The sequence below is a fragment of the Vidua macroura genome, chromosome 17 (genome assembly GCF_024509145.1).
Source record: "Vidua macroura isolate BioBank_ID:100142 chromosome 17, ASM2450914v1, whole genome shotgun sequence".
Lineage (NCBI taxonomy): Eukaryota > Metazoa > Chordata > Aves > Passeriformes > Viduidae > Vidua > Vidua macroura.
Window position 1 is genome coordinate 8,988,637 of NC_071587.1, and position 23,108 is coordinate 9,011,744.

Sequence of the window (23,108 nt, forward strand, 5' to 3'; positions counted from 1 at the left end):
ACACACCAAGATCTGATGGACGGGGCTGGTGTCAGGGGTCTGGCAGCAGGGCTGGACTGAGATGCCCCAGACAGACGCTGAGGGGGCTCTGCTGGCTCTGCCCACCCGTGGGTCTTGCGAAATCCATTCCTTTCCCACACTTACACTCTTTGTTGTTGTTGTTGCCCAGTTGCCCAACCCCAGGCTGTGATGGCAGTGGACACATAACGGGGAACTATGCCTCTCACCGCAGGTGGGTTGACATTTTTTATGTGGTTTGAACTTTAAAAACAACTTTTTTTTTCTTTTGGTATAGTTTGTGACCATGTTGATAGTTTGGTTCTGTTTCCTCCCCCCTTCTGTTGCCCCTCTCCCTCCCCATTCCCCTGCCCTTTTTCTTTTTCCTTTTCTTTTTTTTTTTTTTTTTTTTTTTTTTTTTTTTTTTTGCTTATCCAGATATTCCATCTCTTCTCTTTCAGCCTTTCTGGTTGTCCTCTTGCTGACAAGAGCCTCAGAAACCTCATGGCTGCCCACTCTGCTGACCTCAAGTATGTTTGCGCTCAACTTGGAACTCCTTTTTTTTCTTTATTTCCACCCTTTTTTTCTCTCTTCTGCCTTCCTGCCCCCACACCTCTTGCTCTGCTTTTGCTTTTCCATCCCCTCCCTTCTCCTTTCAAAGAGCTGATCAAAACCTGCCTGCGAGGAGCTGTGGTGGAGTCCAGCTTCCAGGTGCTGCATTGAAGAGGCAATGGCGTGGAGGAAGGATAATTTTGGGGAGGGGGCTGATTGCAATGATTGGAAATAACCTGGATGCCTGGCAGGTTTCCTCTGGGCATTGTAGACATGTTATTTTCTTTTTCACTTGGCATCTTTTCCTAAGCTCTTGTTGCCTAGTTTGGGCCATAACCCTTTTCATTTAACATTTTTGTCCATCTCAAATAATCCAAAGCCTGGATTTATTTTTGGGTAGAGACGCAGCTGGGAGCTCACCGCCAGCACACAGCAAAGCCAACTCTTTTGGAGAACCTGGGGTGCTATTTTTATGCTACTTTTTAGGGGCTGTTTGGGATGTAGTGAGAGAGGTTCCTCTTCATTTCCATGATTTGTGAGGGAATGAAAGAGGGAATGAGCAAATGCTTGGTAAGGCCAGATCCTGAGCCAGTGGTCGAGGGCTCACAGAAATCCAAACTTCCCCATTCCCATTGCTGTTTTTGAAGGGAGGAACCTGGTTTTAACATTTTCATTCAGGTATCTTCCTCTGAATCCCATATTCAGCTTTGCTGATGCCTTCTCCAAACCCCTCCTTTTCAGTAGGAGCTTATTCTTCACAGGTGGGTTTCCCAAACACTCTCTTAGGTTGCCTTCCCTAAATAAAGGTGAAATTTTATTTAGTTGGGAACACTGGGGAGACCCCAACCCTCTCCACCCAATCTCCATCTCTGGTGTAAAGTCCATTGAGAATTTTTTTTCATCATCTCTTTCATGAGCCCAGTCTGTCCCTGTAGGCTGAGTCTCCTCTGGGTTCCCAGCCTTGCTGAATCCAGTTTTTGTATCATTTAGACACTGACCTAAGTGAGGAGCCTCCACTGAGAGTAAAGCCTCATGAAAGGCTTTACATTGCACAGGGTCATCATGAAAAAACCCCAAAGTGCTGTTCCCTGTGTGCAGTCAGGGCTTTCTGGAGCCATAGGTGAGCCAGTGGCAGTCCCACTGGTCACTAAGGCCATTGGAAAAGTCCCAAATCTCTCTGTGGTGGCTCCTGGACTTCTCTGTGCCCCACCACCAGTGTGGGGCTGGTGCCAGGAAAAGTGTTAGTTAACCACCTGCTCCTCATCACAGAGGTGGACAAAGTGGCAGGATTAGCTGACATTAATAGAATTTGCTGGTGGATGGCAAGGACTGCTGTGATTAGTGCTAAGCACACTTAATCACGCACTGCAGACCATACACATTTTGAAAGGACCTCTTCAAAGAGCTTTGCTGGACTGGTGTTTCTCCAACAGTTTGAAAGAACAGCCTAGTGATCAGACAATTAGTGTTAAAGATATTAAAAGCTCTCAGGAGCAGTGGCCATTCCCAGTAAGGGCCAGACAAAAGGCAAACAGGCTCATCCCTGAGACCGAGCATTGTGTCCAGCCTCGCTGTGCAGCATCCCGTGTCCCCTCTGGCATCCAATGTCAGTGCTTTTTATCAAAATACTGTAAAAAAAAAGGAGACTTCTGGCCTAAAAAAAAGCTCGTTAATATTATTTCCTCAAATACCATTTTTTTTTCTATGTCCTGGTGAGGATGGGAGCAGAGGAAGGGATTTTGAGATATTATAGATTGCACAGTCATAGCTTTTCAGAACTCCAGATAAGACCATGTCAGTGTTTCTATTATAAATTCTATTTCAGGGGTTAATATTGCTGATATAAAAAAAAAAAAAAAGCTCCAGGCTGGAACATGCAATAAAAGGTCTCTGTTGGTATGATTTGTCTCCAGATAATTAAAAATAAAAATCAAATTACTTCTCTCTCCTCTTTAAAAATCCTGAAAGGAAGAAAGAGTTTGGTGTTAGTGTTTTCATAATTTCTTCCCACCCTGAAGCTAGAACAACAGAGAAATAGTTTTGCTTTCTACTGCAGCAGTGTAGAACTGGGAAATATCACAGTCATTTCCCAAACCTGTAAGGTTTCTAAACGAGCTGAAGAATTTGCACCCTCATTGAGGTCCTGCTGGATGTGTCCTGCCCTTACTGCACCAGCCCCATGTGCACTTCTGTTTTCCTGGCTCTGAGCCTCCCTGTCACCCCTCTAGGACCAGGCCATGTCCCTGCCCTCTTACCTGAGGTGAGGTGCCAATTTTTTTTGCCAATGGAGATTATTCAGTGACCTGTAAACACCAAAGTCTCCCTCAGAGCTGCTGCAAAGAGAATTTTGGAATATTCTGAACAAAAGAGAAGACTTTTTTTAAAAAGCTGTTTTCCAAGCTGCCAAACTAAAGTCACCTGTGGAAACCATTGCTCCACTGACTCTCAGAGGGCAGAGCAGCAGTGCAGAATCACAGAATAGTTTGGGTTGGAAGAGACCTTAAAGGCCAAACCCCCTGCAGTGAGCAGGGACATCTTCAGCTACATCAGGCTGCTCAGAGCCCTGTCCAGCTTTAGGGAAAGCATCCTGCCTTTCCCAAGGGCCCTGACCTCAGGGGCTGCCCGTGCATCACCATCATTTCATTGGCACGTCCTGGAGACACCAACCCCTGCCCTGCTGCAGGTACCAACCAGCCACCCAAACCAGGCATCAGTGGCTTTAAAAACAGAGCTGGAGAAAGTGGGGGCACCACAAACCCTCCCCTCGAGGAGAATGGGTGCTCTGCAGGCTCCTGGACGTGCCCTGAGCTTTGCTCAGAAGGCGCAGCGAGCATCTCCCCCTGCTCCTGCGGCAGCACCGTGGATTTCCTCTGCACACCCCCTCCCCCGGCCTTAATCACTTGACTCAAAAAGCCCCGGCTAATTGGCAGGCTGGCGTGCACATCCTCTGCAAACACTCCTCGCCTCTCTTCCTTGTCCCCATGACAACTTTTATGTCCGCCACATCACCTACAGCATTGGGAGCAGACCTTTGTGCGGTGCTCCTTTACATCCCCTCACCGTTGTGGCTCTGGGCCCTTGATGCTGTGCTTACCTCGGGCCGTGCTCTGCGTGCCGCTGCCGGCCTTTGTGCAGGTCTGGGTGGTCACAGCAGCGATCTCCAGCCTTTGCTGGAGAGCTCTGGGTGCTCACCTGGAAGCTCAGGGCCGCGGAGGCGCCTCCGAAGCTCACTGTAAGGCAGCGGCTGAGGACCGAGGGGCAGAGCCTGCACCAAAAGCTGCTGGGGCACCGTGTGTGGTGACCCGGTGGTCCCCAGCCCGAGCCCCTGACAGGCTGACTCCCTGTCCCCTGCCCATGGTGTCATGGAAGGAGGCGACCCAGGGCTAACCTAACCTTTTTCCTCCTGTTTCTCCATCATTTTCCATCAGAACCATTGGCCAGTTTTGCTCTCTGCAGACCCTCCTGCCATGGGCTGCCCACTTGGCCTCACTGGGGGGTCCCCAAGTCACCCAGACCCGAGCCAAAACCTTCTGTTGGTGGTGGCCATGGTGGCCCTGCTGTCCAGAGCTGTCAGCTGTTTTTCTGGATTCTGGTGTCTGCTTGGGTCCATCCTGCTGGCCGTGGACAGCCCTTGCTGTCTCCCTATGCCTTCTTCAAGTTGACAAACATTGTCCTGGAGGGGCATTTTAGCTCATTTTTAGCTCCTGAGCTGCCCCCTTCACGAGGGTGGGGACACAGGCTGGGACCTGTGTCCTCTCAGAGAGCAGCTCCTCACTGTGCTCCCAACATCTCACAGATGTTCCTCTCCAATGTCACATCATGCAGTGATGCATTGACTTCAGTACCATGGATATTACAGACCAGATCTTGTCCTTACAGAGGGGGAAGGGGCAGGAAGGAAAAACCTGCTCGTGCTGACAGTGCCCAGATTTCTCTTTGAGAAGAGCTGTCACAGAGTGTCGATCCCCTGCTCACACCCCCAGGCTAATCCGAGCCTCCCTTGCCTCTGCAGGTGCCCTACTCCTGGTTGTGATGGCTCTGGTCACATAACAGGAAATTATGCATCACATAGAAGGTAAGATCTCCCTTAAATTATTTTCTCTGTCACCTCTTTCTGTGTTGCTTTTTTTCTTTTTTTTTCTTTTTTTCCCCTGCAGTGGGCAGAGTTGTAAAGTTCTGAATAAAACATTAATGTTACTGACAACTGAAGCCTATTTTCATCTCTTTAATCTGACTTTCTTTTTTTTTTTTTTTCTGATGTTTTCAGAATCTGATTAGAAGCTCCTTTCAACAGAATAAAAGACAAAGGGTCAGATTTTAGCTGATGCAATGTTCCTGTTAATATTGCTACCTATTTATGACTTCTATTATCACTTTAGAACATTAATAGCACAGATCTGAGCCTTCTGTTTCAACAATTCCATTAAACATTGCAGGCTGTTAGCAGATATCTTCTTATCTAGACACCATTAATTACTGTCCATCTCCCTCAATTTTTTACTATTTTTTTTCCTTCTGACTTCTCGTGATGTGAAGCTGCAAAACGAGAGAGATCAAAAACACTGTGCCAAATTCAAGGGAAAGATGACTGAAGCGGGGGAATAGCAAATGCAGAGATTCTGCCAGTGAGACAGGCCTTTCTTCTCTTTTTAACCACAGTCTGTCAGGCTGCCCTCGTGCCAAGAAAAGTGGGATCAAGATCACCCCGACAAAGGATGATAAAGAGGACCCAGAGCTGATGAAGTAAGTCTGGAAATAACTCCTGAGCAGAGCTTGTCACTCCATCCACTTTGCCTCACACAGATTTATATGGGGGATCACTCAGCACCCACCCCACATCCCCCCTCGCTCGTGCTGCTTTTAGCATCCTCTACCAAAGCTCTTTGCTGTGTTTTGGTGTTGCAGTTTTGATATTTGACGGAAAAATTGGGTGGTGGGGAGGTAATGGTGCAGTTTTCTTGCAGATGTGAAAGGTAGGTTGGTAGGGCACAAACAGTTTCTCTGCTACCTGTACTTTATATAATTGCTAGAAAACCACACCAGTGGTTTTGTTGTAAATGAGGGTAAAGCCCCACAGTCAAGTCAAACATTGCAGGTTTTTGGGAAGCAATGGGCAGGTAAGGGCTGATGGACTGGCTTAACTGCCAGGAGCACAGCAGAAGTAGAACCTACCCAGCACCGAGTTGGGTCAGGATCTGGTAACCCTGAATAAACTGTGTTTTGTGGAGTCTTTGCCAGAGCAGAATATTTGAAGTGAACTGAAAAAAAAACTCTCTCTGCTGCCTCAGGCTGAAGTTTTCAAAACATCCCAGGGGATTTATTCCTGTGGGGAATAGAGATTTGAAATTGTGTCCACCTCAGGAGTTTTCATGAGCTGTGAAATCCATTTGTCCTGACTTTTAGCAAGTCTGAACATCACAGGCTCAGCATGTGGGGTCTGGGATCTATATCTCCTTACACAGCTACAGGACATGAAAGGCAGCACTGACACAGGACCCTAATTTTTTTTTTTTTTTTTTTTTTTTTTTTTTTTTTTTTTTTTTTTTTTTTTTGTTACCTCTGAGCATCTCCAGCCTTTCTGAAGCCTGTACACTCACCCAGCAAGTGCAGGTGGAAGGGGGTAAAAAGAAACATGGAAAAGATTATTAACCACTTCCAAGGGTTTCTGGTTGCCCACGAATGCTGGCATATCTATCCAAACCCCTTTGGCTCAGCAGACTGTCTCCGAATTTATCTTTTTTTTTGAATATTTCACTGCCAGGGCAGGTCTTGCCCTCACAGAGGAGCAGAGGTGGATATCTCCATGTGCCCAGGTTTTGGCCTGGAGCAGAGGCTGAGCCAAAGCAGGACCCAGTGGGGGTGGAAGAACCCTGCGGGGGCCGTGGGAAGCTGGGATGCGCCTGCTGGGGGGGAAGGACCTTTCAGAAAAAGATGGTATTTCAGCCATCTGCTCTGTTCTTCCTCCTCAGTCTACAGGAAGCAAAGCCTCCCAGTTAAATGAGCCGTGTGATAATTAGCAGGAGTTTGCAGAGTTTATTAAAAATTAAGCAACCTACTCGAGAATCTGCAGGAAAAAAGCCTCTTTTGGCTCAAATACACTGAATTGCTGGTGGTGTTGCAAGGCTGTGCCATTAACCAGTGACACAGGGAAGGGAAGGGCAGGCAGCAAACTGGTGCTGTGCAGCTGCTGCCTGTTGTACCTTTGTTGTCACCATGGTTGGAGCCCCCAGTTGGGAGGTCACCCCTCTCCACGGTTTCCCCAGGGACACGTGCCCTGTGGGGCTGGGGAAGCTGTGGTTTTGCTCATTTGTGCCTTCCCCATTTAGGGCAGGACAGGGCAGGAATATGCCAAGCAGTTTCCCCAGTGTGGTTTCTCTGCACAGAAATCACTTCCCAGTGCAAGGAGAAAGGAGTTTTTATGTGGCTGTTTTGTTGTGGGGCACATGGGGTGGGCTGGCAGGACACCCACAGCAGAGTGAGGGTTCCCACCAGCATCCTCACCAGGGACTGAGTTTCTCCTAGACCACCCTAAAGATGCAAACACTGGGAAGATAAAGTTGCAAGAAATCATTTAATTGTTTGGGTTGGAAGGGATCTTAAATCTCACCTCATTCCAACCCTCTGCCATGGGGTGGGATACCTTCCACTAGATCAGATTTCTCAGAGACCCATCCAGTCTGGCCTTGGACACTTCCAGGCGTGGGGCATCCATAGATTCTCTAGGGTCCAGGCTCCAAATGGGGCTGGATTTTCTGACTCCTAGAAAGCTGGTGCCATCCACCCCCAGAACCATGGACATGAGTGCAGGAAATGTGAGATGGGCTGTGAGGGTCTCTGCAGCAACAGCAGGAGGAGGCATTCCCTAACATCCCATGGCCCAGAGAGCAACCCCTCATCTTCCAGTACACCCAGGAGGAGCAGAAGCTCCTCTGAGATGTGCAAAACAACGTGGCACAACAATCCCTGGCTGGTGCCTCCCCCCAGCCTGTGGCAGTGTTTGTCCCACCACCCACAGCAAGGTGTGCCTGGTGTGGGTTTATGTTAAGGAGCTTTGGCTCTAAATCCTTCCTCTGTCTGCACTGAGCTCCACTTGGAACCCAGCCGAGTGTTGCACATCGTCACCGAGGAGAAAGTCATTTAGTCCCTTTTGTTTGTGCTGTTCATCCTTCAAGTAATTTGCTGCAGATGTGATTGAACAGATCACCTCAACCTTCAGTCCAGCCCATACAGTGGAAGCATCCACAGGTGTCTAATTGATCAAACGCTACTGGTGCTGCCATTAAATAATAATAATGTTAAAAAAATTTAAAATATGTCCAAGACAGCTGTTTTGCGCAATAAGGCTCTGGTTTATTTTTTAACAATGAAAATGTAATAAAAGTTAAATTAACGGTGTAAAATATGCAATGGCTGGGCTGTAATGGCTGCATAGGAAATGCTGGGGTTTGTCTCTTTCTCTCTTGCTCTTCCCCCCTCTCCCCCTTCTCCTTTTCCTCCTGAGGATTCAGTAATTTGCTCGTGATCATATAAAAGCAATGATGTTATGAATTTACTGAGGATCCTGCTGGCAGGGATATTATAAGTGAATTGTGCTGCATTTGCAGCTGATTAAAATCGAGATCAGCATTTTTCAAATTATCTTGGGAAAAGGCTGGGTGTAGGGCCCCCCCTTTTGCTGTCATCTCCCTTTTGTGTAGAATGTAAACAATCAGGGCAATAATTTCTGTGGTGAAACGCAGCTTGTGATTTTCAGGAGCAGCTCCGTGAATGCTTTTGCTGGAGAACCTCAAAGCCCCTAATTGCTTCCAAACTAAGGACATGGGGGCTATTTTTGTCATTTCTCACCTCCTTCCACCTCCGCTAGTTTTAAGTAACCTCCCTTGAGTAATAAACTTTTAACTGTATTTACAGTTGACAAGCATTTTTAAAACAAATGCAAACCACAGCAGAAACCCTGATACGTACACTGGGCTTGTAGGATGGCTGGATTTAGGGAGAATACCATTAGGTGAGGAGGGACAAAGAGGTGCCTTTTAGAGAGCCACTCGTGTGCTTGGCAGTAGCACAAGTTGTGTTGGTGCTTCCACAAGGCTCCTCACAGCTCCTGTGTGTTTCAATGGGCCATAAAGAGGCAGAAGTAAGGGCAAGGCTCATGTGCTGCCTTGATGATAATTCTCACTTTATCCCCTTGAGAGCGTGGGTTGATCTCCCCAGAGAGGCAGGATGTGAACCAGGAGGAGGAGGAGGAGGCAAGTGAGGCCATGCTGTGGCTGCAGAGTGAGTGGTGGCCCAGTGATTTGTCCTGTCGGACAGGGTGCAGGCTCAGACACCCCTCGCATTCCCTCCTGGCAGGAACAGGGCTGCAGCTCTTTGTGCACAGCCTGAACAGCTCCTGGCTCAGGGACTGCCTCCTGGGGAGGGCTCTGTGCCCAAGGGCACGGACAGTGCTCCTATGCTGTGTTGACTGTGCTCAGGGTGATAAAAGATGAGCCTGGGTTCATCAGCAGTGGCACTGGGCAGAGCCAGCAGTGTTTGATGGTTCAGTGTGAGTGCCGGCCTTGGGGTCAGGATCCCATGTGAGACAGCCCAACCTGCCATTTTTGTCCCCAGTGAGGCACAAAATACCTGGTTTCTGACACCGCTGGGACCTACTTTTGCCACATGTGACGTGACCTCCACAGACTTCCCTCCTGCAGAATTCTCCTTGATTCTCTTTGGCTCTTTTGAAGGAGCAGTCGTAGCTCTTAATTTCCCATCTGCTATTTCCATCAACCAAGTATCTCCCCTATAAACTCCAGACGAGACCCAAATGCAAATGCTCTCTTCCCAGGCTTCATTCCTGCTCATCAATAATTTCCTTGCGCCTTTATTCCTTCCCTCTGTTCCTTGCCCTTGATGGCTGTGCTGTAACTCTGGGTGGTCCCCCTGCCCAGGTGTCCTGTTCCGGGCTGCGTCGGGCTGGGACACATCAGCGGCAAGTACGCGTCTCACCGGAGCGCCTCCGGGTGCCCGCTGGCAGCCCGCAGGCAGAAGGAAGGATCGCTCAACGGCTCCTCGTTCTCCTGGAAGTCCTTGAAGAACGAAGGCCCAACCTGCCCCACCCCAGGCTGTGACGGCTCTGGCCACGCCAACGGGAGCTTCCTCACTCACAGAAGGTAACTCCTGCGGTTCAAGTCAGGTTGAGCGTGATGATTTTGCTGCGGACAAACCTACCTGCCCCAAGAGGCTGCCTGAGCAGCGTTCAGCTCTTCATGTGAGGCTCAAGAACTGGTGCTTTTGACGCTGAGTTCAGTCAGGTTGAAGTTTACTGAACGGAGAAATGTATGGTTGTTTGAATATTCACAGAATCACAGAACGATTTGGGTTGGAAGGGACCTTAAAGCTCATCTCATTCCAGCCCCCTTCCACTCCTCATTCCAACACCTTCCACTATCCCAGGTTGCTCCAAGCCCTGTCCAACCTGGCATTGGATGCTTCCAGCAATCTTCCACAGCTTCTCTGGGCAGCTCTGGCTTTACCACCCTCACAGGGAAGAATTTCTTCCTTACCTCTAATCTAAATCTATATTTGCATGCTGGAACAGAATTTGAGCACCACAAATAGGAGCTTGGTGTGCACGACAACCAGACTCATCTCACCCTCCTCACCTGGCACACCTCCTCTTTCAGGAAGCAATGTGTTTTCAATCTTTGCTTAAAGAAAATCTCTCTCACTTTATAAATGGGGCGTTTTGAGGCATTATTCATAAAGCAATTTCCTGTGTACCATAAAAAGCTTTTAGAAGAACTGTCTCGCAGCTTGAATTCCACCAAATGGCACATGTTCTTATGTTGGGAACATAAGCACCTATAAATACTGAGAGTTTATGAAACCCATTTTTACTTGTTTTTCAGTTTGTCAGGGTGTCCAAGAGCTACTTTTGCTGGGAAGAAAGGAAAACTCTCAGGGGATGAAATTCTCAACACAAAGTTCAAGACTAGTGATGGTAAGATTTTTCCCTCCTTTGCCTTGCAGATGTGTCAGGGTGTTGAGCCCATAGATCTTTTTCTTTCTAGACTGGGGAGGTTTAAGCTGAAATCTGGGCACAGATTTCAAGGGCATCGTGTACTTTGAAGACCCATTCCTTGTGTTTTCTGTGTGCTTGTGGTGGCATGGTCTCACTCCTTGAGTCACACATTTTAAGGGAGCAAAAATAAAGAAGGCAAAAGAAGTAATGCTGAAATTCAGATTTTTTTTTCATATATTCACTGGCATTTTTACAAATCCCTTGCAGTCATTCAGCGATTTTCACCTATTCAGGGATTTTAGTACTGAGATATTTCTGGATCTGGAATTTTGTTAGCGGTGGCACTTTGCATTCCCAGTGCTATTACTGAGCTTTCTGTGGTATTTGACAAGGTTCAAGCATTGAACTTGATAGTTTGGAACCTATAAATACCTGCACTCCTCTAGAAATATTGCTTTATTTTATGGACCTCGTAATTTCTCATCAAGATATGCATTAGTTTTTTAAATGGCATCATTCCAAACTCAGGATCGGAGAGAATGTCCTGACTGTTCAGGATAATCAACCTTGCTGGGTGTGGGGATGTGTTGGACTCCAACTGCTCTGCTGTCCTTTGCTTTTGCATTTACATATTGACCTGTTCAAGTACCATTGAACTGTGATAATAAAAATATTAATTATTTAAAAAATAGAAAGAAAAAGGCAGGTGACAGGTATGTCCTGTTTCGAGGCTGTAAAGGCCAAGGTGAGGACGGTGCAGCAGGATGGGCTCAGCAGAAAGCCCAACACTTTTTCTCTTCCCAAGAGCATTTGTTGACTGCCCATGACCTTCCTTTCCTGCAGTTTTGGAGAACGATGAGGAGATCAAGCAGCTGAACAAGGAGATCAGTGAGCTGAACGAGTCCAACTCAGAGATGGAAGCAGCCATGGTGAAACTTCAGTCCCAGGTTTGTGTCCCTGGCCATGCATTCAAGCCCAGGGGTGACGGGTGTTGGTGAGTGCCACTGGTGAGGGTTGGTAACCCTGCCATGCTCCTTCCTCTGCAGATCTCCACCATGGAGAAGAACCTGAAGAACATTGAGGAGGAAAACAAAATCATAGAGGAGCAAAACGAAGCCCTGTTCCTGGAGCTCTCAGGGTTGAGCCAGGCTCTCATCCAAAGTCTTGCCAACATCCGCCTTCCGCACATGGTAAGAAACTTTGACAGTGCTCAGCCCAAGCCGGCGTCATTGAGGGAGCTGTGCCAAACCCAATTCATGATAAGGCCTTTTCACAATTAAAGAGTGGGGGAATTTCTTTCCATACACCTAGGTGTCCTTTATAAGATCAGTACTTTTCTCTTATCTCTGAAGCTTGCATTGTATCTCCCTTTTGTTGTCATTTTCTGCTGATCCTCCTTTTTATCTATTGTCCTGTCTCATTACATCTGGGAGCACTATCACAAAATAGGAAACTTTATCAAGGGCACCCAGTGCCTTTTAGGCTAAGACAGCACAAGCAGAGATCAGGAGGGATTGGATTTCAACGTCAGAAAGATCTTAGAGCTCCTATTACAATGCAGGTAGTTTCAATTCAGTTTTGAATAGCTGGCAGCTAAAGAATAGCATTCTTAAAGAGCGTGTATTTTGTTTAATTTAACAAGGTCTAACAGCCCACAGCATGTTACCATAGAGTTACTGAGAAATGAAAAGACTGCATTAAAATAGTAAAACCACAAAAGGCTATTAATTGCCTTCTCTCTATTCCCAGGAATGTAATTACTGTTGTCAAAACCAGGTGTGTGGAGGTGGGGCTCGTGTTGTTGAGAAAGCTGTCCTCTTACAACTCATGAAGACCATTGCAATGATCAGAGGAATGAGCTTTTGATTTATTTTTTCTTCCATCCTTTTTTTTTTTTTTTTTTTTTTTTTTTTTTGGGAATCCTTTTCATTGGGGTTTGTATTTAAATTCAGGCTGGTTGGAGAGAAGCCATCCTCCAGCAGAGCAGTTTTGGATAGTATTCACCCAGCTGCCTAACTGGCAGAAAACCACTCGCTGAGAGCTTTTTTGTAAAGTATTTGACACATAAAGGTCAAATAAACTGTTCAGCAAATATTTTTTCAAGGTTTCAGGCAACTCTAATTAAATGATGCCCATGAGACTTTTATGCTCATTTTATTCCTGTTCTTTTTCTTCCTTCCCCTTCTCTTTTTTCCCCCCATTAAGCCCAAGTTAGGTACTTGCAATGCCCCTCAAAAGCAGAAGCTGTACTGCAGCAGAGAGCTGGGCTGGGCAGCTGTGAGCCCAAGGTGACCCAACTTTGCCTTTGGTTCCCTCCGTGATGTTTCAGCAGTCCTGTTGTCCTCCAGCCCTTCATTTCCATGCCTTAATTCAGCCTCCAGCCTGTCAGGCTGCCTGAACACACTTAACCTGATGCTGTTAATAGCTCCACAAGGCCAGTGCATAAAATTAAGGACCCAGTTAAGATCCAGCAGGATTAGGGCGATGATGAGATTCCTGTAGATGCAGCACTGCACACAAAAAGCCTTTGATATGGAGACCTTTGGCTGTCGGTACATACAGAGAATCATGGAATGGTTTGGGTCAGAAGGGACTTTAAAACTCACGTCATAAGCAAGGACACCTTCCCCTAGACCAGGTTTCTCCAAGCCTGGTCTTGAGCACTTTCAGGAATCTACAACTTCTCTGGGCACTAAAATATGCAGATGATTTATTGCAAAGACCCTCATCCTCTTCCTGCTCTTCTACTAATGCTTTTATTTGACTTTTTTTAAATTTTTTTTTTTGGCTGCAGGATCCAATTAGTGAGCAGAACTTTGATGCCTATGTGAACACACTGACAGACATGTACACCAACCAGGAGTGCTACCAGAACCCGGAGAACAAGGACCTGCTGGAGAGCATCAAGCAAGCTGTCAAGGGCATCCAAGTGTAGTGCCATGAGGATGGAGAGCAGCAAGCAAACAGACTGTAAGATGGAACTTCCCCTCCAAGTATTCAGGTTTACAAGTTAGAAAACTTGTTTAATGAATGAAAAAAAAGAAAAAAAAAAAAAGGACCAAAATGTAACCAAGAGGCCATTTCTGAGACATGGAACTGATCAAACTCAATGTTCTCGTTTACTTAACTTTGGACCTTCTTGAGAAAAGTGGGATTTTTTTCCACCTTGACCACGAGGTAGATGAGGATGGAAGGGTAAATTCTCCAGTAGGCTGTGGGGCTTGGTAGCAGGTGAAGAGCAGGCATCTTCCATGAGTTGCTTGTTCTTGCAGAATAGATCCAAGGGTTAAAATGTTACAAGAACAGGGTCTTGTCTGATCCAAGACTAGTGTATGACTGGCTTAAACCCTCATGTTGTCTATGGTCGTATGTCCAGATCACCTACTCACACATGAGTTATATTCTATGTTGCTACAAGTGCTGGAGCTGCAAGCTACCTGTAAATCTGAACCTATGCTGGGCCTCCCAACCCCGAAGTGTTCAGATATCCACTGGGCATGGGAACTCTGAAGTATTATAAAGTAGCTTATTTTTATTTTCGGAAAGAAATCTGAAGAGCAGTTCTGGATCTCCAGTGGAAAGCGCAATGGAAAAAAGGTTCTCAGGGAAGCTTTTGGAGTTTGCAACTACAGTATTCCTTTGTCTGTCTTAAATATGAAAGTAGCTATTATGAATAGGCCAATTCCAGATATTTCAAACAGAAGAATTTCTTTAATGTGTCATGGTCCGGTGTATATGATTTTTTGGAAATCTGTTTGATGACAGTTCTGGTTCTTTTCATTGTTGTGATCATCCCTACAGTGGCGCAGTACTGCCAGTCCAGAGATCATACATCAATGCCAGAGAACGGTTGAGATTGAGGTGAACAAAACAAAACAAATCAAATCAAAAAGAAGCAAAAACCAACAAAAAGAGAGATGTTAATTGATGGCCAGAAAAGTGCTTACGTAGCGTGAACCAGGAGTTGATTTCTTACACGTATCCACAGGGCAATGAGGATGGTTAGGTTTGTTGTTCTAGGATTTGCGCGAAATCACAGAACCAGCACCATTCTGCAGCAAAAAAATGGGAAAAAAGGAAAAATAAAAGAGGATGCAGGTACTGGGAATTCTTCCAAAGAAGCAGTTCTAAGCAGCTGGGTACATGCAGCCCTCTGTGTGCACTTAGAGAACAACTCTATGAATGTCTTTGGGGCGCTGCTCTGCAGCACTGCTCCATGGCCAGGGCCGGCTGTCACCCCACAGACTGCTCCCCACCTTTGCTCCCATCTGGAGCTCAGTTCCTTCTCCAAATGCTTCAGTGGGGCAGAACCCCCTGAGGGGCCCCAGTGTGGGGGCTTCCCATATCCCACATCCCATATCCTGCATCACTCCCGGCCATGGGGCAGGCAGAGCTGTGGAGGATCTTGCTGACCCCAACAAAAGGCAAGAGTGTGGTGTCATTTTGAGCCAAATCCTGCAGATATTTAGGGTATAATTCTCGATTTGGGGAAGTCAGTGGAAAGTCCCAGTGGCTACCATGGCCACTGGATCTGGCCTGGAAGGCCATGAGTGGCTTGATTGGAGTTGTTCCCTGTGTTAAGTTCCATAGGGCAGTTGGCCTGGGTGGGCTTGCTCCCATACTTAAGTGTTTTCAGGATCAGACTCCAGGAGTTCACTTATTTTAGAACCCATTCCAAGTGCAAAAATGCAAAAAAAAAAAAAAAAAAAAAGGGAAAAAAAAGTATAAAATTTGAGGTGTTAAAAACACAATGTTCTTAACATGTAAATAGAGTCCAAATTGATTGTGACTGCAATTCAGTTAGTATTTAAAAGTAGAGAAATTGCACTTATTGGAAGAAAGAGAAGAAAAAAAAAGTAGTTAGTTTAATTATGCTGTAAATTATTTAATTTTGGCAAGATGTATGTAATTTATATTTACAACACCTTATGTTAACTTTTTGCTATTTATTTAACTTTTTTATTTATTAATTTTATACTTATTTTAAACTGGACACTGCACCATAGAAATGAAGATAAAAGAAGCAAAAAAAGTTAAAAATTAAAACTTTTGACCGTAAAAAAATGATATTCCAAAAAAAAGAGAAAAAAAATAAAAAACCCCTATCTACAACTCCTACTTGTAATTTTGATGCAACCAAGTTATTTTTTATATATTTTGTTATTTATTCTTTTAATGATGGGAATTTTTTTAAAGATATTTTATAACTGAGACATTTTGATAATTTTTTGGTTTGTTTTTTGGTGGGGGCAGGGGCACTGGGGGGAAGAGAGACTTTTTCAGTTTTTCTTTTTTTTTTTCATTCATATTGTTTCAGGCACTGATAACAGGAAATGAAAATTCTGTATTTATTATTTATTTAATATTTAAGTCGGGAAAAAAAATGAACTGTGCTCTTGTTGTATATTTATTTTGTTGTTTGTGTGTTGGTTATGTGACGACTGAGTACTTGTTTATGTGAAGGAATACTGTTAATATTTAAATAATAAAGAGTCACATTGAAAGTTATAGCAGGCTACATGTTATTCTGTGAAAAACGAATACTGTGATCTACTTTCCTCAGGAAATGTATTTTGCAGACAGAACTTCCTTATGTACTGGCAGGGTTATTTCATAATAAAACCCAGTTCTGTTTGTGACTTTAGTTGCTATGGTCTTTCTTCAAGCTGTTGCCAATGTGTCCCCACTGGGCTTTTCCCTTGTCCTGCACCGTGGCTTGGGGGAGGTCAGCGTGTCCCTGCTCCCCTGCAGTTCTAGCCAGGGACCGTGCACCTCCCACCTGGCTCTCCCCACCTCCTGAGCTGGGGGATTTCAGGAGAATTTAGATTTGGTATCTCTGAAGGCTTTGGAGAAGAAGCAGCTGCCACCATCCAGCCAAGCAGGTGCTGAAAATCTCGCTGGTGCTGTGATGGGAATTGTAAGTCCCAGGAAGGCTGGAGGCAGAATTCCTCTGGGCAGGACTTGCCCCCTGCACCCCGAGGAGTGCAGGAGCACCTCTGCTATGGAGACAGGCTGAGAGAGCCAGGGTGTACAGCCTGGAGAAGAGAAAAGAAGAGCCTCTTCCAGTGTCTGAAGGTTGCCCAAAAGTGATAGGGAGGGACGTGGGGCGAGGGTGTGGAGGGACAAGACAAGGGGGATTGGATTCACACTGACTGAGGACAGCATTAGATGGGACATTGGGAAGGAATTCTTCCCTGTAAGGGTGGAGAGGCCCTGGCACAGGCTGCCCAGAGAAGCTGTGGCTTCTCTGGATGTGTCCAAGGCCAGGTTATACAGGGCTTGGAGATACCTCATCTGTGGAAGGTGCCCCTGTCCATAGCAGGGGGTTGGAATGAGGTGATCCTTATGGTCCCTTCCAACCCAAACCATTCTAGGATTTCAGATCTTGTGGTTTTGTACTTCCACAGGTGGTGTGTGAACAGAGGAGATGCCATTGGAAGCAGTACAGGAGATGTCAGCCCTGGGATGCAACACAGAGATGGACACTTTTCCCTCCTGGATTTCCAAAAAATCTTCAAAAACCGATTTTTGTCAACAAGATTTGCTCAGTTGCATCAATCTGACTGTGACGTTCACAGATTGCCCTCTTGGAACAATGGAGACTTTTCTCTGGTAAGAGTTTATGTTTCGAAGCTGTGGCAATGAAGAGAATTTTTCACTGATCTCTGTGTTGGATAATTTCTGAAATTGCCAAAATTCAGTTTTGCTCTGCTGTAGCAGAGGTGAAATCATGTAAATCATGTTAAGGCCATTTGGAGCTATGTGAATTGGATCAAATGGGAATTTCAGGCAGGTTCATCACCAAGAAATTCAATTGTCTGGTTAACTGAACTGAACTTCTCTGTCTGTCCCTGCATGGAAGCACAAGCACTGCTGGGTTTCAGCAGAAAGAGGTGGCCCTATCACAGGCATGAAAGTGAAGGGGCAGATTAAAACAGAGCTGAAAAGGTAAGAACTGTAGTCAGAAAAATGTGGAGAAAAGTTTGGGTAGAAGAAAGATTTCCTAAAGCCTTTTCTTGAGAATGTGCATGGCCATGGGTGTTCACTGGAAGTTTTTTCTGCCTTCATTTACTGTCTGCAAGGTGTCCTGGTGCAGGACAACCAGCAGAAGTTTAGGACAGGCTTAGGATCCCTTGCCAGTGGTCCCTGAGAATAAACAGCCCCAGCCACGAGGACTGCTGGAGATGGAGCCCAGCTTGCCCAGGAGCCCCAAGAACAAAGTCTATTTGAGGCTTTGCTGGACTTAACTTGGAGTTGATGGGATTTTGCCTTTTTCTCACAGGAGGAAAAGCAGTCGGACTCATGTTCACCTCACCGGCTGGCACGCTGTTTTCCTGAAGGGCACATAATTGTTTTATGGGGGTCTCGCTCGACTTTGCAACACTGAGCAGTTCCTTGTGCCAATATTTGATTATGATGATCGAGCTAATAGACGTGCTTGCCTGTCCTTCCTTAACGAATTGGCTGAGCTGGATAATAGAGCGCTCAGATTTGTGCTAAATTGCAGCTCGGGGAGCCATCACTGGGAGATGTTATCTTCTTGGAACTGGCGTCCTTTATCGCAGGGAAGGGAATTGAATTGGTTTAAGATGGTACACTGTCAGTTTATAGGTGTGCTTAGGAGAGCTTTTAAGCCTCCTCCAACAGGATGTAGGGTAAGAGTGGAATGTCAGAGCAGAGGGGGCCTTTGGCTTCAAGGATGCCAGGGAAAAGATACTCGTCAGCATATGGTTGTCTGTAAACACATCGATAAACCATTGACCAACGAGAGTCATTTGGCCTCACTGATGCTGCTGTTAATTGTTGAAAGCTGCTAATGACCCATTCCTCCAGTGGTACCTTCCACTTGTCAGCATTGACCTGATCTTTCCCAGAGAGGCTTTCCAGCCACGGCTTTCAGCTGTAAGCAGAAACGGGGAGTCTTTCCCAGTCTTGTGCATTTTTCTGATTTTTGTTCCCCTTGCCCCCACAGCTCCTCTGAGTGAAGGCTTGAACCACCTCACCCTGCTCCCACAACCAAGGAGTCCTGCAGAACACACAGCTGGGTGGTCAGGAAGGGGTTAGCTTGTTCCCACCAGGCTACTGGGGAGAGAAAGCAACTTTGCTCTTCAGAGATGCCATTTAGCATCAGATTCATCCGTCCTGGGCCTCAGAAAGACAATGTGAGGCTGGGGAGCAATGGGACAGGCTTGAGATGACACTGCAGCCAATAGAGCAGCCCTGAGCTGGAAATTGTTCCAGCACAGCTTGGTTGGATTCAAAGGCTCTGGCCTGCACTTGTTAGCACACTCACTTCTCCTACGCTTTTCTAAGAAGATAGATCCTGAAACGACCTCCTGCTTTGTACAGAAGGGCTCGTGGGACTGAGGCTTTGGAAAGCACATGGATGATGCATTCTTCAGACAAATAGCTCTTGTTATTCCAGCTGCCTTCATCCCCATCCCTCAGTGGGATGAATAACCAGCAGCTGTTGTAGAAATGGCAGTAGGTGTTTTAAAGACATTTTTGACCCTGTCAACAAGGAAGTACAAGAACTTCTAAAGCCTGCCTTCATATCCATGACTGCAGTGCTCTCTTGTTTAAATGACAGGGACTATCTGTGATGACCCAAAGAAACATGAGCCACAAAGGGGTAGAACAAAGACACACGCTCTGCCTGAGCTTCCCAGAAGGACCTGTCCATGCTAAGATGCCCTTGCAGCATCCTGCCCACTGCAGGTTAACACCAGCATATCCTTATTGAAACCAGGATGTGCCAGAACTTTTCATTGCCTCTTCCTTACTCACAACAAGTCCCAAAGTCCATCTACCCTGAGCATGAGGCAATGGTTGAATGGTTTTGACTCAAACATGAGCTAACCTGGCCTTAGCACTGCGGGGAAGTTTGTTTTGATAAGCCAAGTCCAAGATCAAGCTCCTCAGGTTTTGCCATTTGTTAAAGGACTCCTACTCAGGCTCCAACATTTAATATTCCAGCCTAACCATGCTGAGGCTGTTTAGCAATTAAATAACATAAATCCAGAAGCTAGATTAATAAACAGTCTGGTCTGTCTAGAGCAGTCTACAGGGTGGAGAGATAAAACTATAAAATATTTATTACCAACTTGGGGATGAAGTCATTTATTTAATTACTACCCATTGCTTTGCTTCTTACAGTTGTTAGGAGTCTGAAGGTTGCAGAAGATTAGGTGGGAAACTTACTGCTATCCTGCTGTGTGGAGCCTTTCCCATGAAAGCCAGGGCCCAGCTCCCATCTGTCACCCCATTACGTTCGGAGGTGGTGAATATATTACTGTGCCGCTTCCCAAAATAAAACAAAACAAAATTTCTGCTGGCCACATGGCAACCCTCTGCGGGATTTAATGAGGACACTGCCCTTTGTACACGAGGCCACTTCCAACAGCTGTAGAGACGAAGGCAGGGGGATCTTTGACCACGCTCATGACGTGGCTCCCATAGCGAGCATGGCCCTGGCAGCACTGCCAGTGCAGGTGCCTTTGGGGACCAAAGCTTAGGGTGCCTCTTGTCCTGAGAGGTCAGGAGTGCTGTCTGAGCCTACCTCACCAAGGATTTATCAGTGGGTTTTCACGTTTTCAGGAGAGGGAACAAGGGTATTAGTTGGGTCCCTGCTGTGATTTGATATTGGGGAGCATCCAGGACTTAGATCCACGCATCTGCTTTGCAGTGATTATGGCTGAAGTCCCCTGATGAGTGTGCTCCCCTGCTGACAGCTACAATTTGCAGCAATGCTGTAGCAAAAGTCATGGGGGGAGAGGGAGGGAGGGCGGCTGTGCGCCCTCAGCATGTTTTGTCATCGGTTTCATCCAGGGATAGCAAAGGGGTGCCAGCTGAGGGAGTGGGGTTTGAGCAGGAGCAGTGTGTGATGTGGGACATCACTGCTGGTGAGGGGCTGAAAAACTGCTAATCCTCCCAAGTAACTGCACTGACAACAAAAGTAATCAAATTCCCTAAATAATTAAGTCGAATCGTTAGGCTGTTTTGTAAAATAAATAAACTAAAAATGGGCTCAGCCTGTGAACACCAACCACAGCAGGGGTGAACACAGGGATGCAGCCACCCAGCCCTGCCTGGCCTGTGACTGCTGACTTGCCAGCAGCACTTAGTGTCCACCCCTGCTCCTGAGAAGGGCAGGGGAAACAGCTCAGGGAGTCCTGAAGGCTGCTGGGGGGCTCCTGTTGGGACAGAGCTCAGCCACCAGCCTTGGAAGAACCCCGCTGTCCATGGGTATCCCCGATCCTCCTCCAGTCCTGGCGAGCTGCAGAGCCACAGGACTGATCCCAGGCAAAGCAGCAATGAGTGGGAATCCCGAGTGGGTGCCTTGAGGAAGTAAGAAAGGTCAACAGGAGAGATGGTGGCCAGGGGTGGAGAAAGGCAACTGTGCTGTCCAGGTGAGAAAGGGAAACAACAGTTGTAACATAATGCTCTGGCTTCTGAGGCTCCCACAAAAGAGACTCTTGCATGAGGTTTGTGGGCAGCTCAAAACAGACAAGTCCAAACCTGTGAGTCCAGGTGCTGGAGATGAGAAGCTCTGGACGGATGGATCAACTGCAATATGTTGGCCAAGACTTTGTACCACAAACAGAGTGAGATTCTAGGGGTACTTTTAGCAGGGTAGGGAGGAGAAGGAAAGAGAAAGAGAAAATTCTTGTGAATCACAACAGACCTGCAAGATATTTCTATTGTCACCCAAAAAGTAATGGAAAGGTTTCTGCAGAGCATTCACCTCAATTTTTCTTTCACAACAGACTAATTTGAAACTGTCAGCACAAGCATCTTTGTCCTGACCATCCTGCACTGCAGTACACATCCAGCACAGGCATGGCTAACTGCAGAGGCCCCACTCCAGTATCATGTCATCGCATTATCCTTTCATTTCTCTTATCAATGCTGCCAGTCAGTTCCACTCCTTATTCCCAGCCCTTATCACAACCAGCCAAAAAAGTGCAGAACATCAGTCAGGAGGGAAAAAAAAAAAACAAACAGGTGAAATTCTGATTTTGTCAGCTAAAATAGTTTCTAGATGAGCTCTGCCCACAAAGAAGCTGAATCTTGGTGATTTAGTTGCCAAATTTTACATTTGCTCCCTCTCCCCCATCTCTCTTCTCAGCTCTTAGCTCAAAGTGGAGTCCTGACATTGCAAAGTGTTAATAGAATTAGTCTCCTGCTATAAACTGTTCACTGGGGCTTGTTAGCTCAATTGTTGATGCTAAATTCTTATCAGCAGAGCCACCTAAAAGAGCATTAATCAAGAAAGGCTGCACTCCCTGCCTGGGTCACAGAAATTTAATTAAACCCTGAGTAAAACTGGAAAATCATTTTGAAAAGAGAAGAGACGAATGCAAAATGTTTTTCATCATTTGACTTTGCATCTCTGCAGTCAGCTGTGATTTCAAAGGGTGTTTTGCCACAGCAAAGGCTGAGGGAAACACAGAAAAGACTTTCCTCAGTGCCTCCTTTAATACAAGGTCCTGGTGCTCATCCAGGGTAAATGAAATATGGAAACTCACTGATTGAGGCCTGTTAAGGACCTGCACCCACAAATGCAAAGGACCAGAATGCAAGTCCAAGTAACACAGTGATCTCCATGAGTAAGGTTCTGTTATGTTTAAGGTTGTGTTATGGTTATTAATTTATGGATTTGCATCTATTTTCCATTTGTTCTGCAGAAAGTCTCATGCAACAAACTATTTATTTGGCAGACACAGAGAAATATCAGTATTGGTACCACCTTGTGTGGGATATTGTGTGTAGTTCTGGGATCTCTCTTTGGAAAAAGAAAAGATTAATTTATCCTTGAACAGGTGTGGAGAAGGACTGGCAGAGTGATTAGCAGAACTGAGATCCTATCTTAGGAGAGGAGATTAAAAGAGCTTGGCTTGTTTAGCCTAGAAAAACAAAGGTTAAGAGAGGATATGATTACTTTTCATAAATACATTCAGGGTGGGAGGACGGGGAAAGATTTATGTTAGAAGATAATACAGGTGGGAGATCAAATAAGGCTCATCTTGGCCAGGAATAAATTTCCACTTGAAATCTGAAGATGTTTTCCCATTGCTGGAGGAGGGAGGTTTTGGAAGGGCCTTCTGAGCACGATGGATGAGCCCCTGTGGTCTTTGAGAGGACAAATGTGGCTGGCTCAGCCCCACCAGTGAGTCTGCAGGTGGGACATGTAAGACTGCCAAAGGCAAAGGAGGGAAGTGTGATATGGCTGCCATCTGATGGCATTTTTATTATTTATAAATCCATAAAACCCATTGATTTTATTTAATACATGAATCACTTGAAAGATCCCGGAATGGTTTTCTTCCTCCATCAATATGAAAAGCTTGATTTCTGAGATTTTTATTTGGGAGCTGCCTCCTAAATCATAGCAGATGGGCCACAACAAGGCAGCAGAGGGACAGGACAGAGAGCTGGGCTCGCTGGTGCTCCTGGCAGTACCAAAAAGAGATGAAACACCTCTCTGCTCCATGTCCCCACTGTCAGAGATGTCTGGTGACACCTCCTCCCACTCTCAGCCAGGCTGCAGCAT

At 46.1% G+C, this 23,108-nt stretch overlaps 1 protein-coding gene across 1 annotated transcript in view; it reads left to right on the forward strand.

Annotated features, from left to right (window-relative positions):
• MYT1 (myelin transcription factor 1) overlaps window positions 1–16,188 on the forward strand; it is a 35,036-nt gene extending 18,848 nt beyond the window's left edge. The window contains exons 13-21 of the mRNA XM_053993346.1: window positions 170–232; window positions 459–527; window positions 4,562–4,624; window positions 5,209–5,292; window positions 9,483–9,704; window positions 10,443–10,534; window positions 11,399–11,502; window positions 11,602–11,745; window positions 13,350–16,188. Of these exons, the coding sequence (XP_053849321.1) occupies window positions 170–232; window positions 459–527; window positions 4,562–4,624; window positions 5,209–5,292; window positions 9,483–9,704; window positions 10,443–10,534; window positions 11,399–11,502; window positions 11,602–11,745; window positions 13,350–13,490 (982 nt within the window). The 3' untranslated portion in view covers window positions 13,491–16,188. The remainder of the gene's footprint in view (window positions 1–169; window positions 233–458; window positions 528–4,561; window positions 4,625–5,208; window positions 5,293–9,482; window positions 9,705–10,442; window positions 10,535–11,398; window positions 11,503–11,601; window positions 11,746–13,349) is intronic.
• Window positions 16,189–23,108: the final 6,920 nt, after the last annotated feature.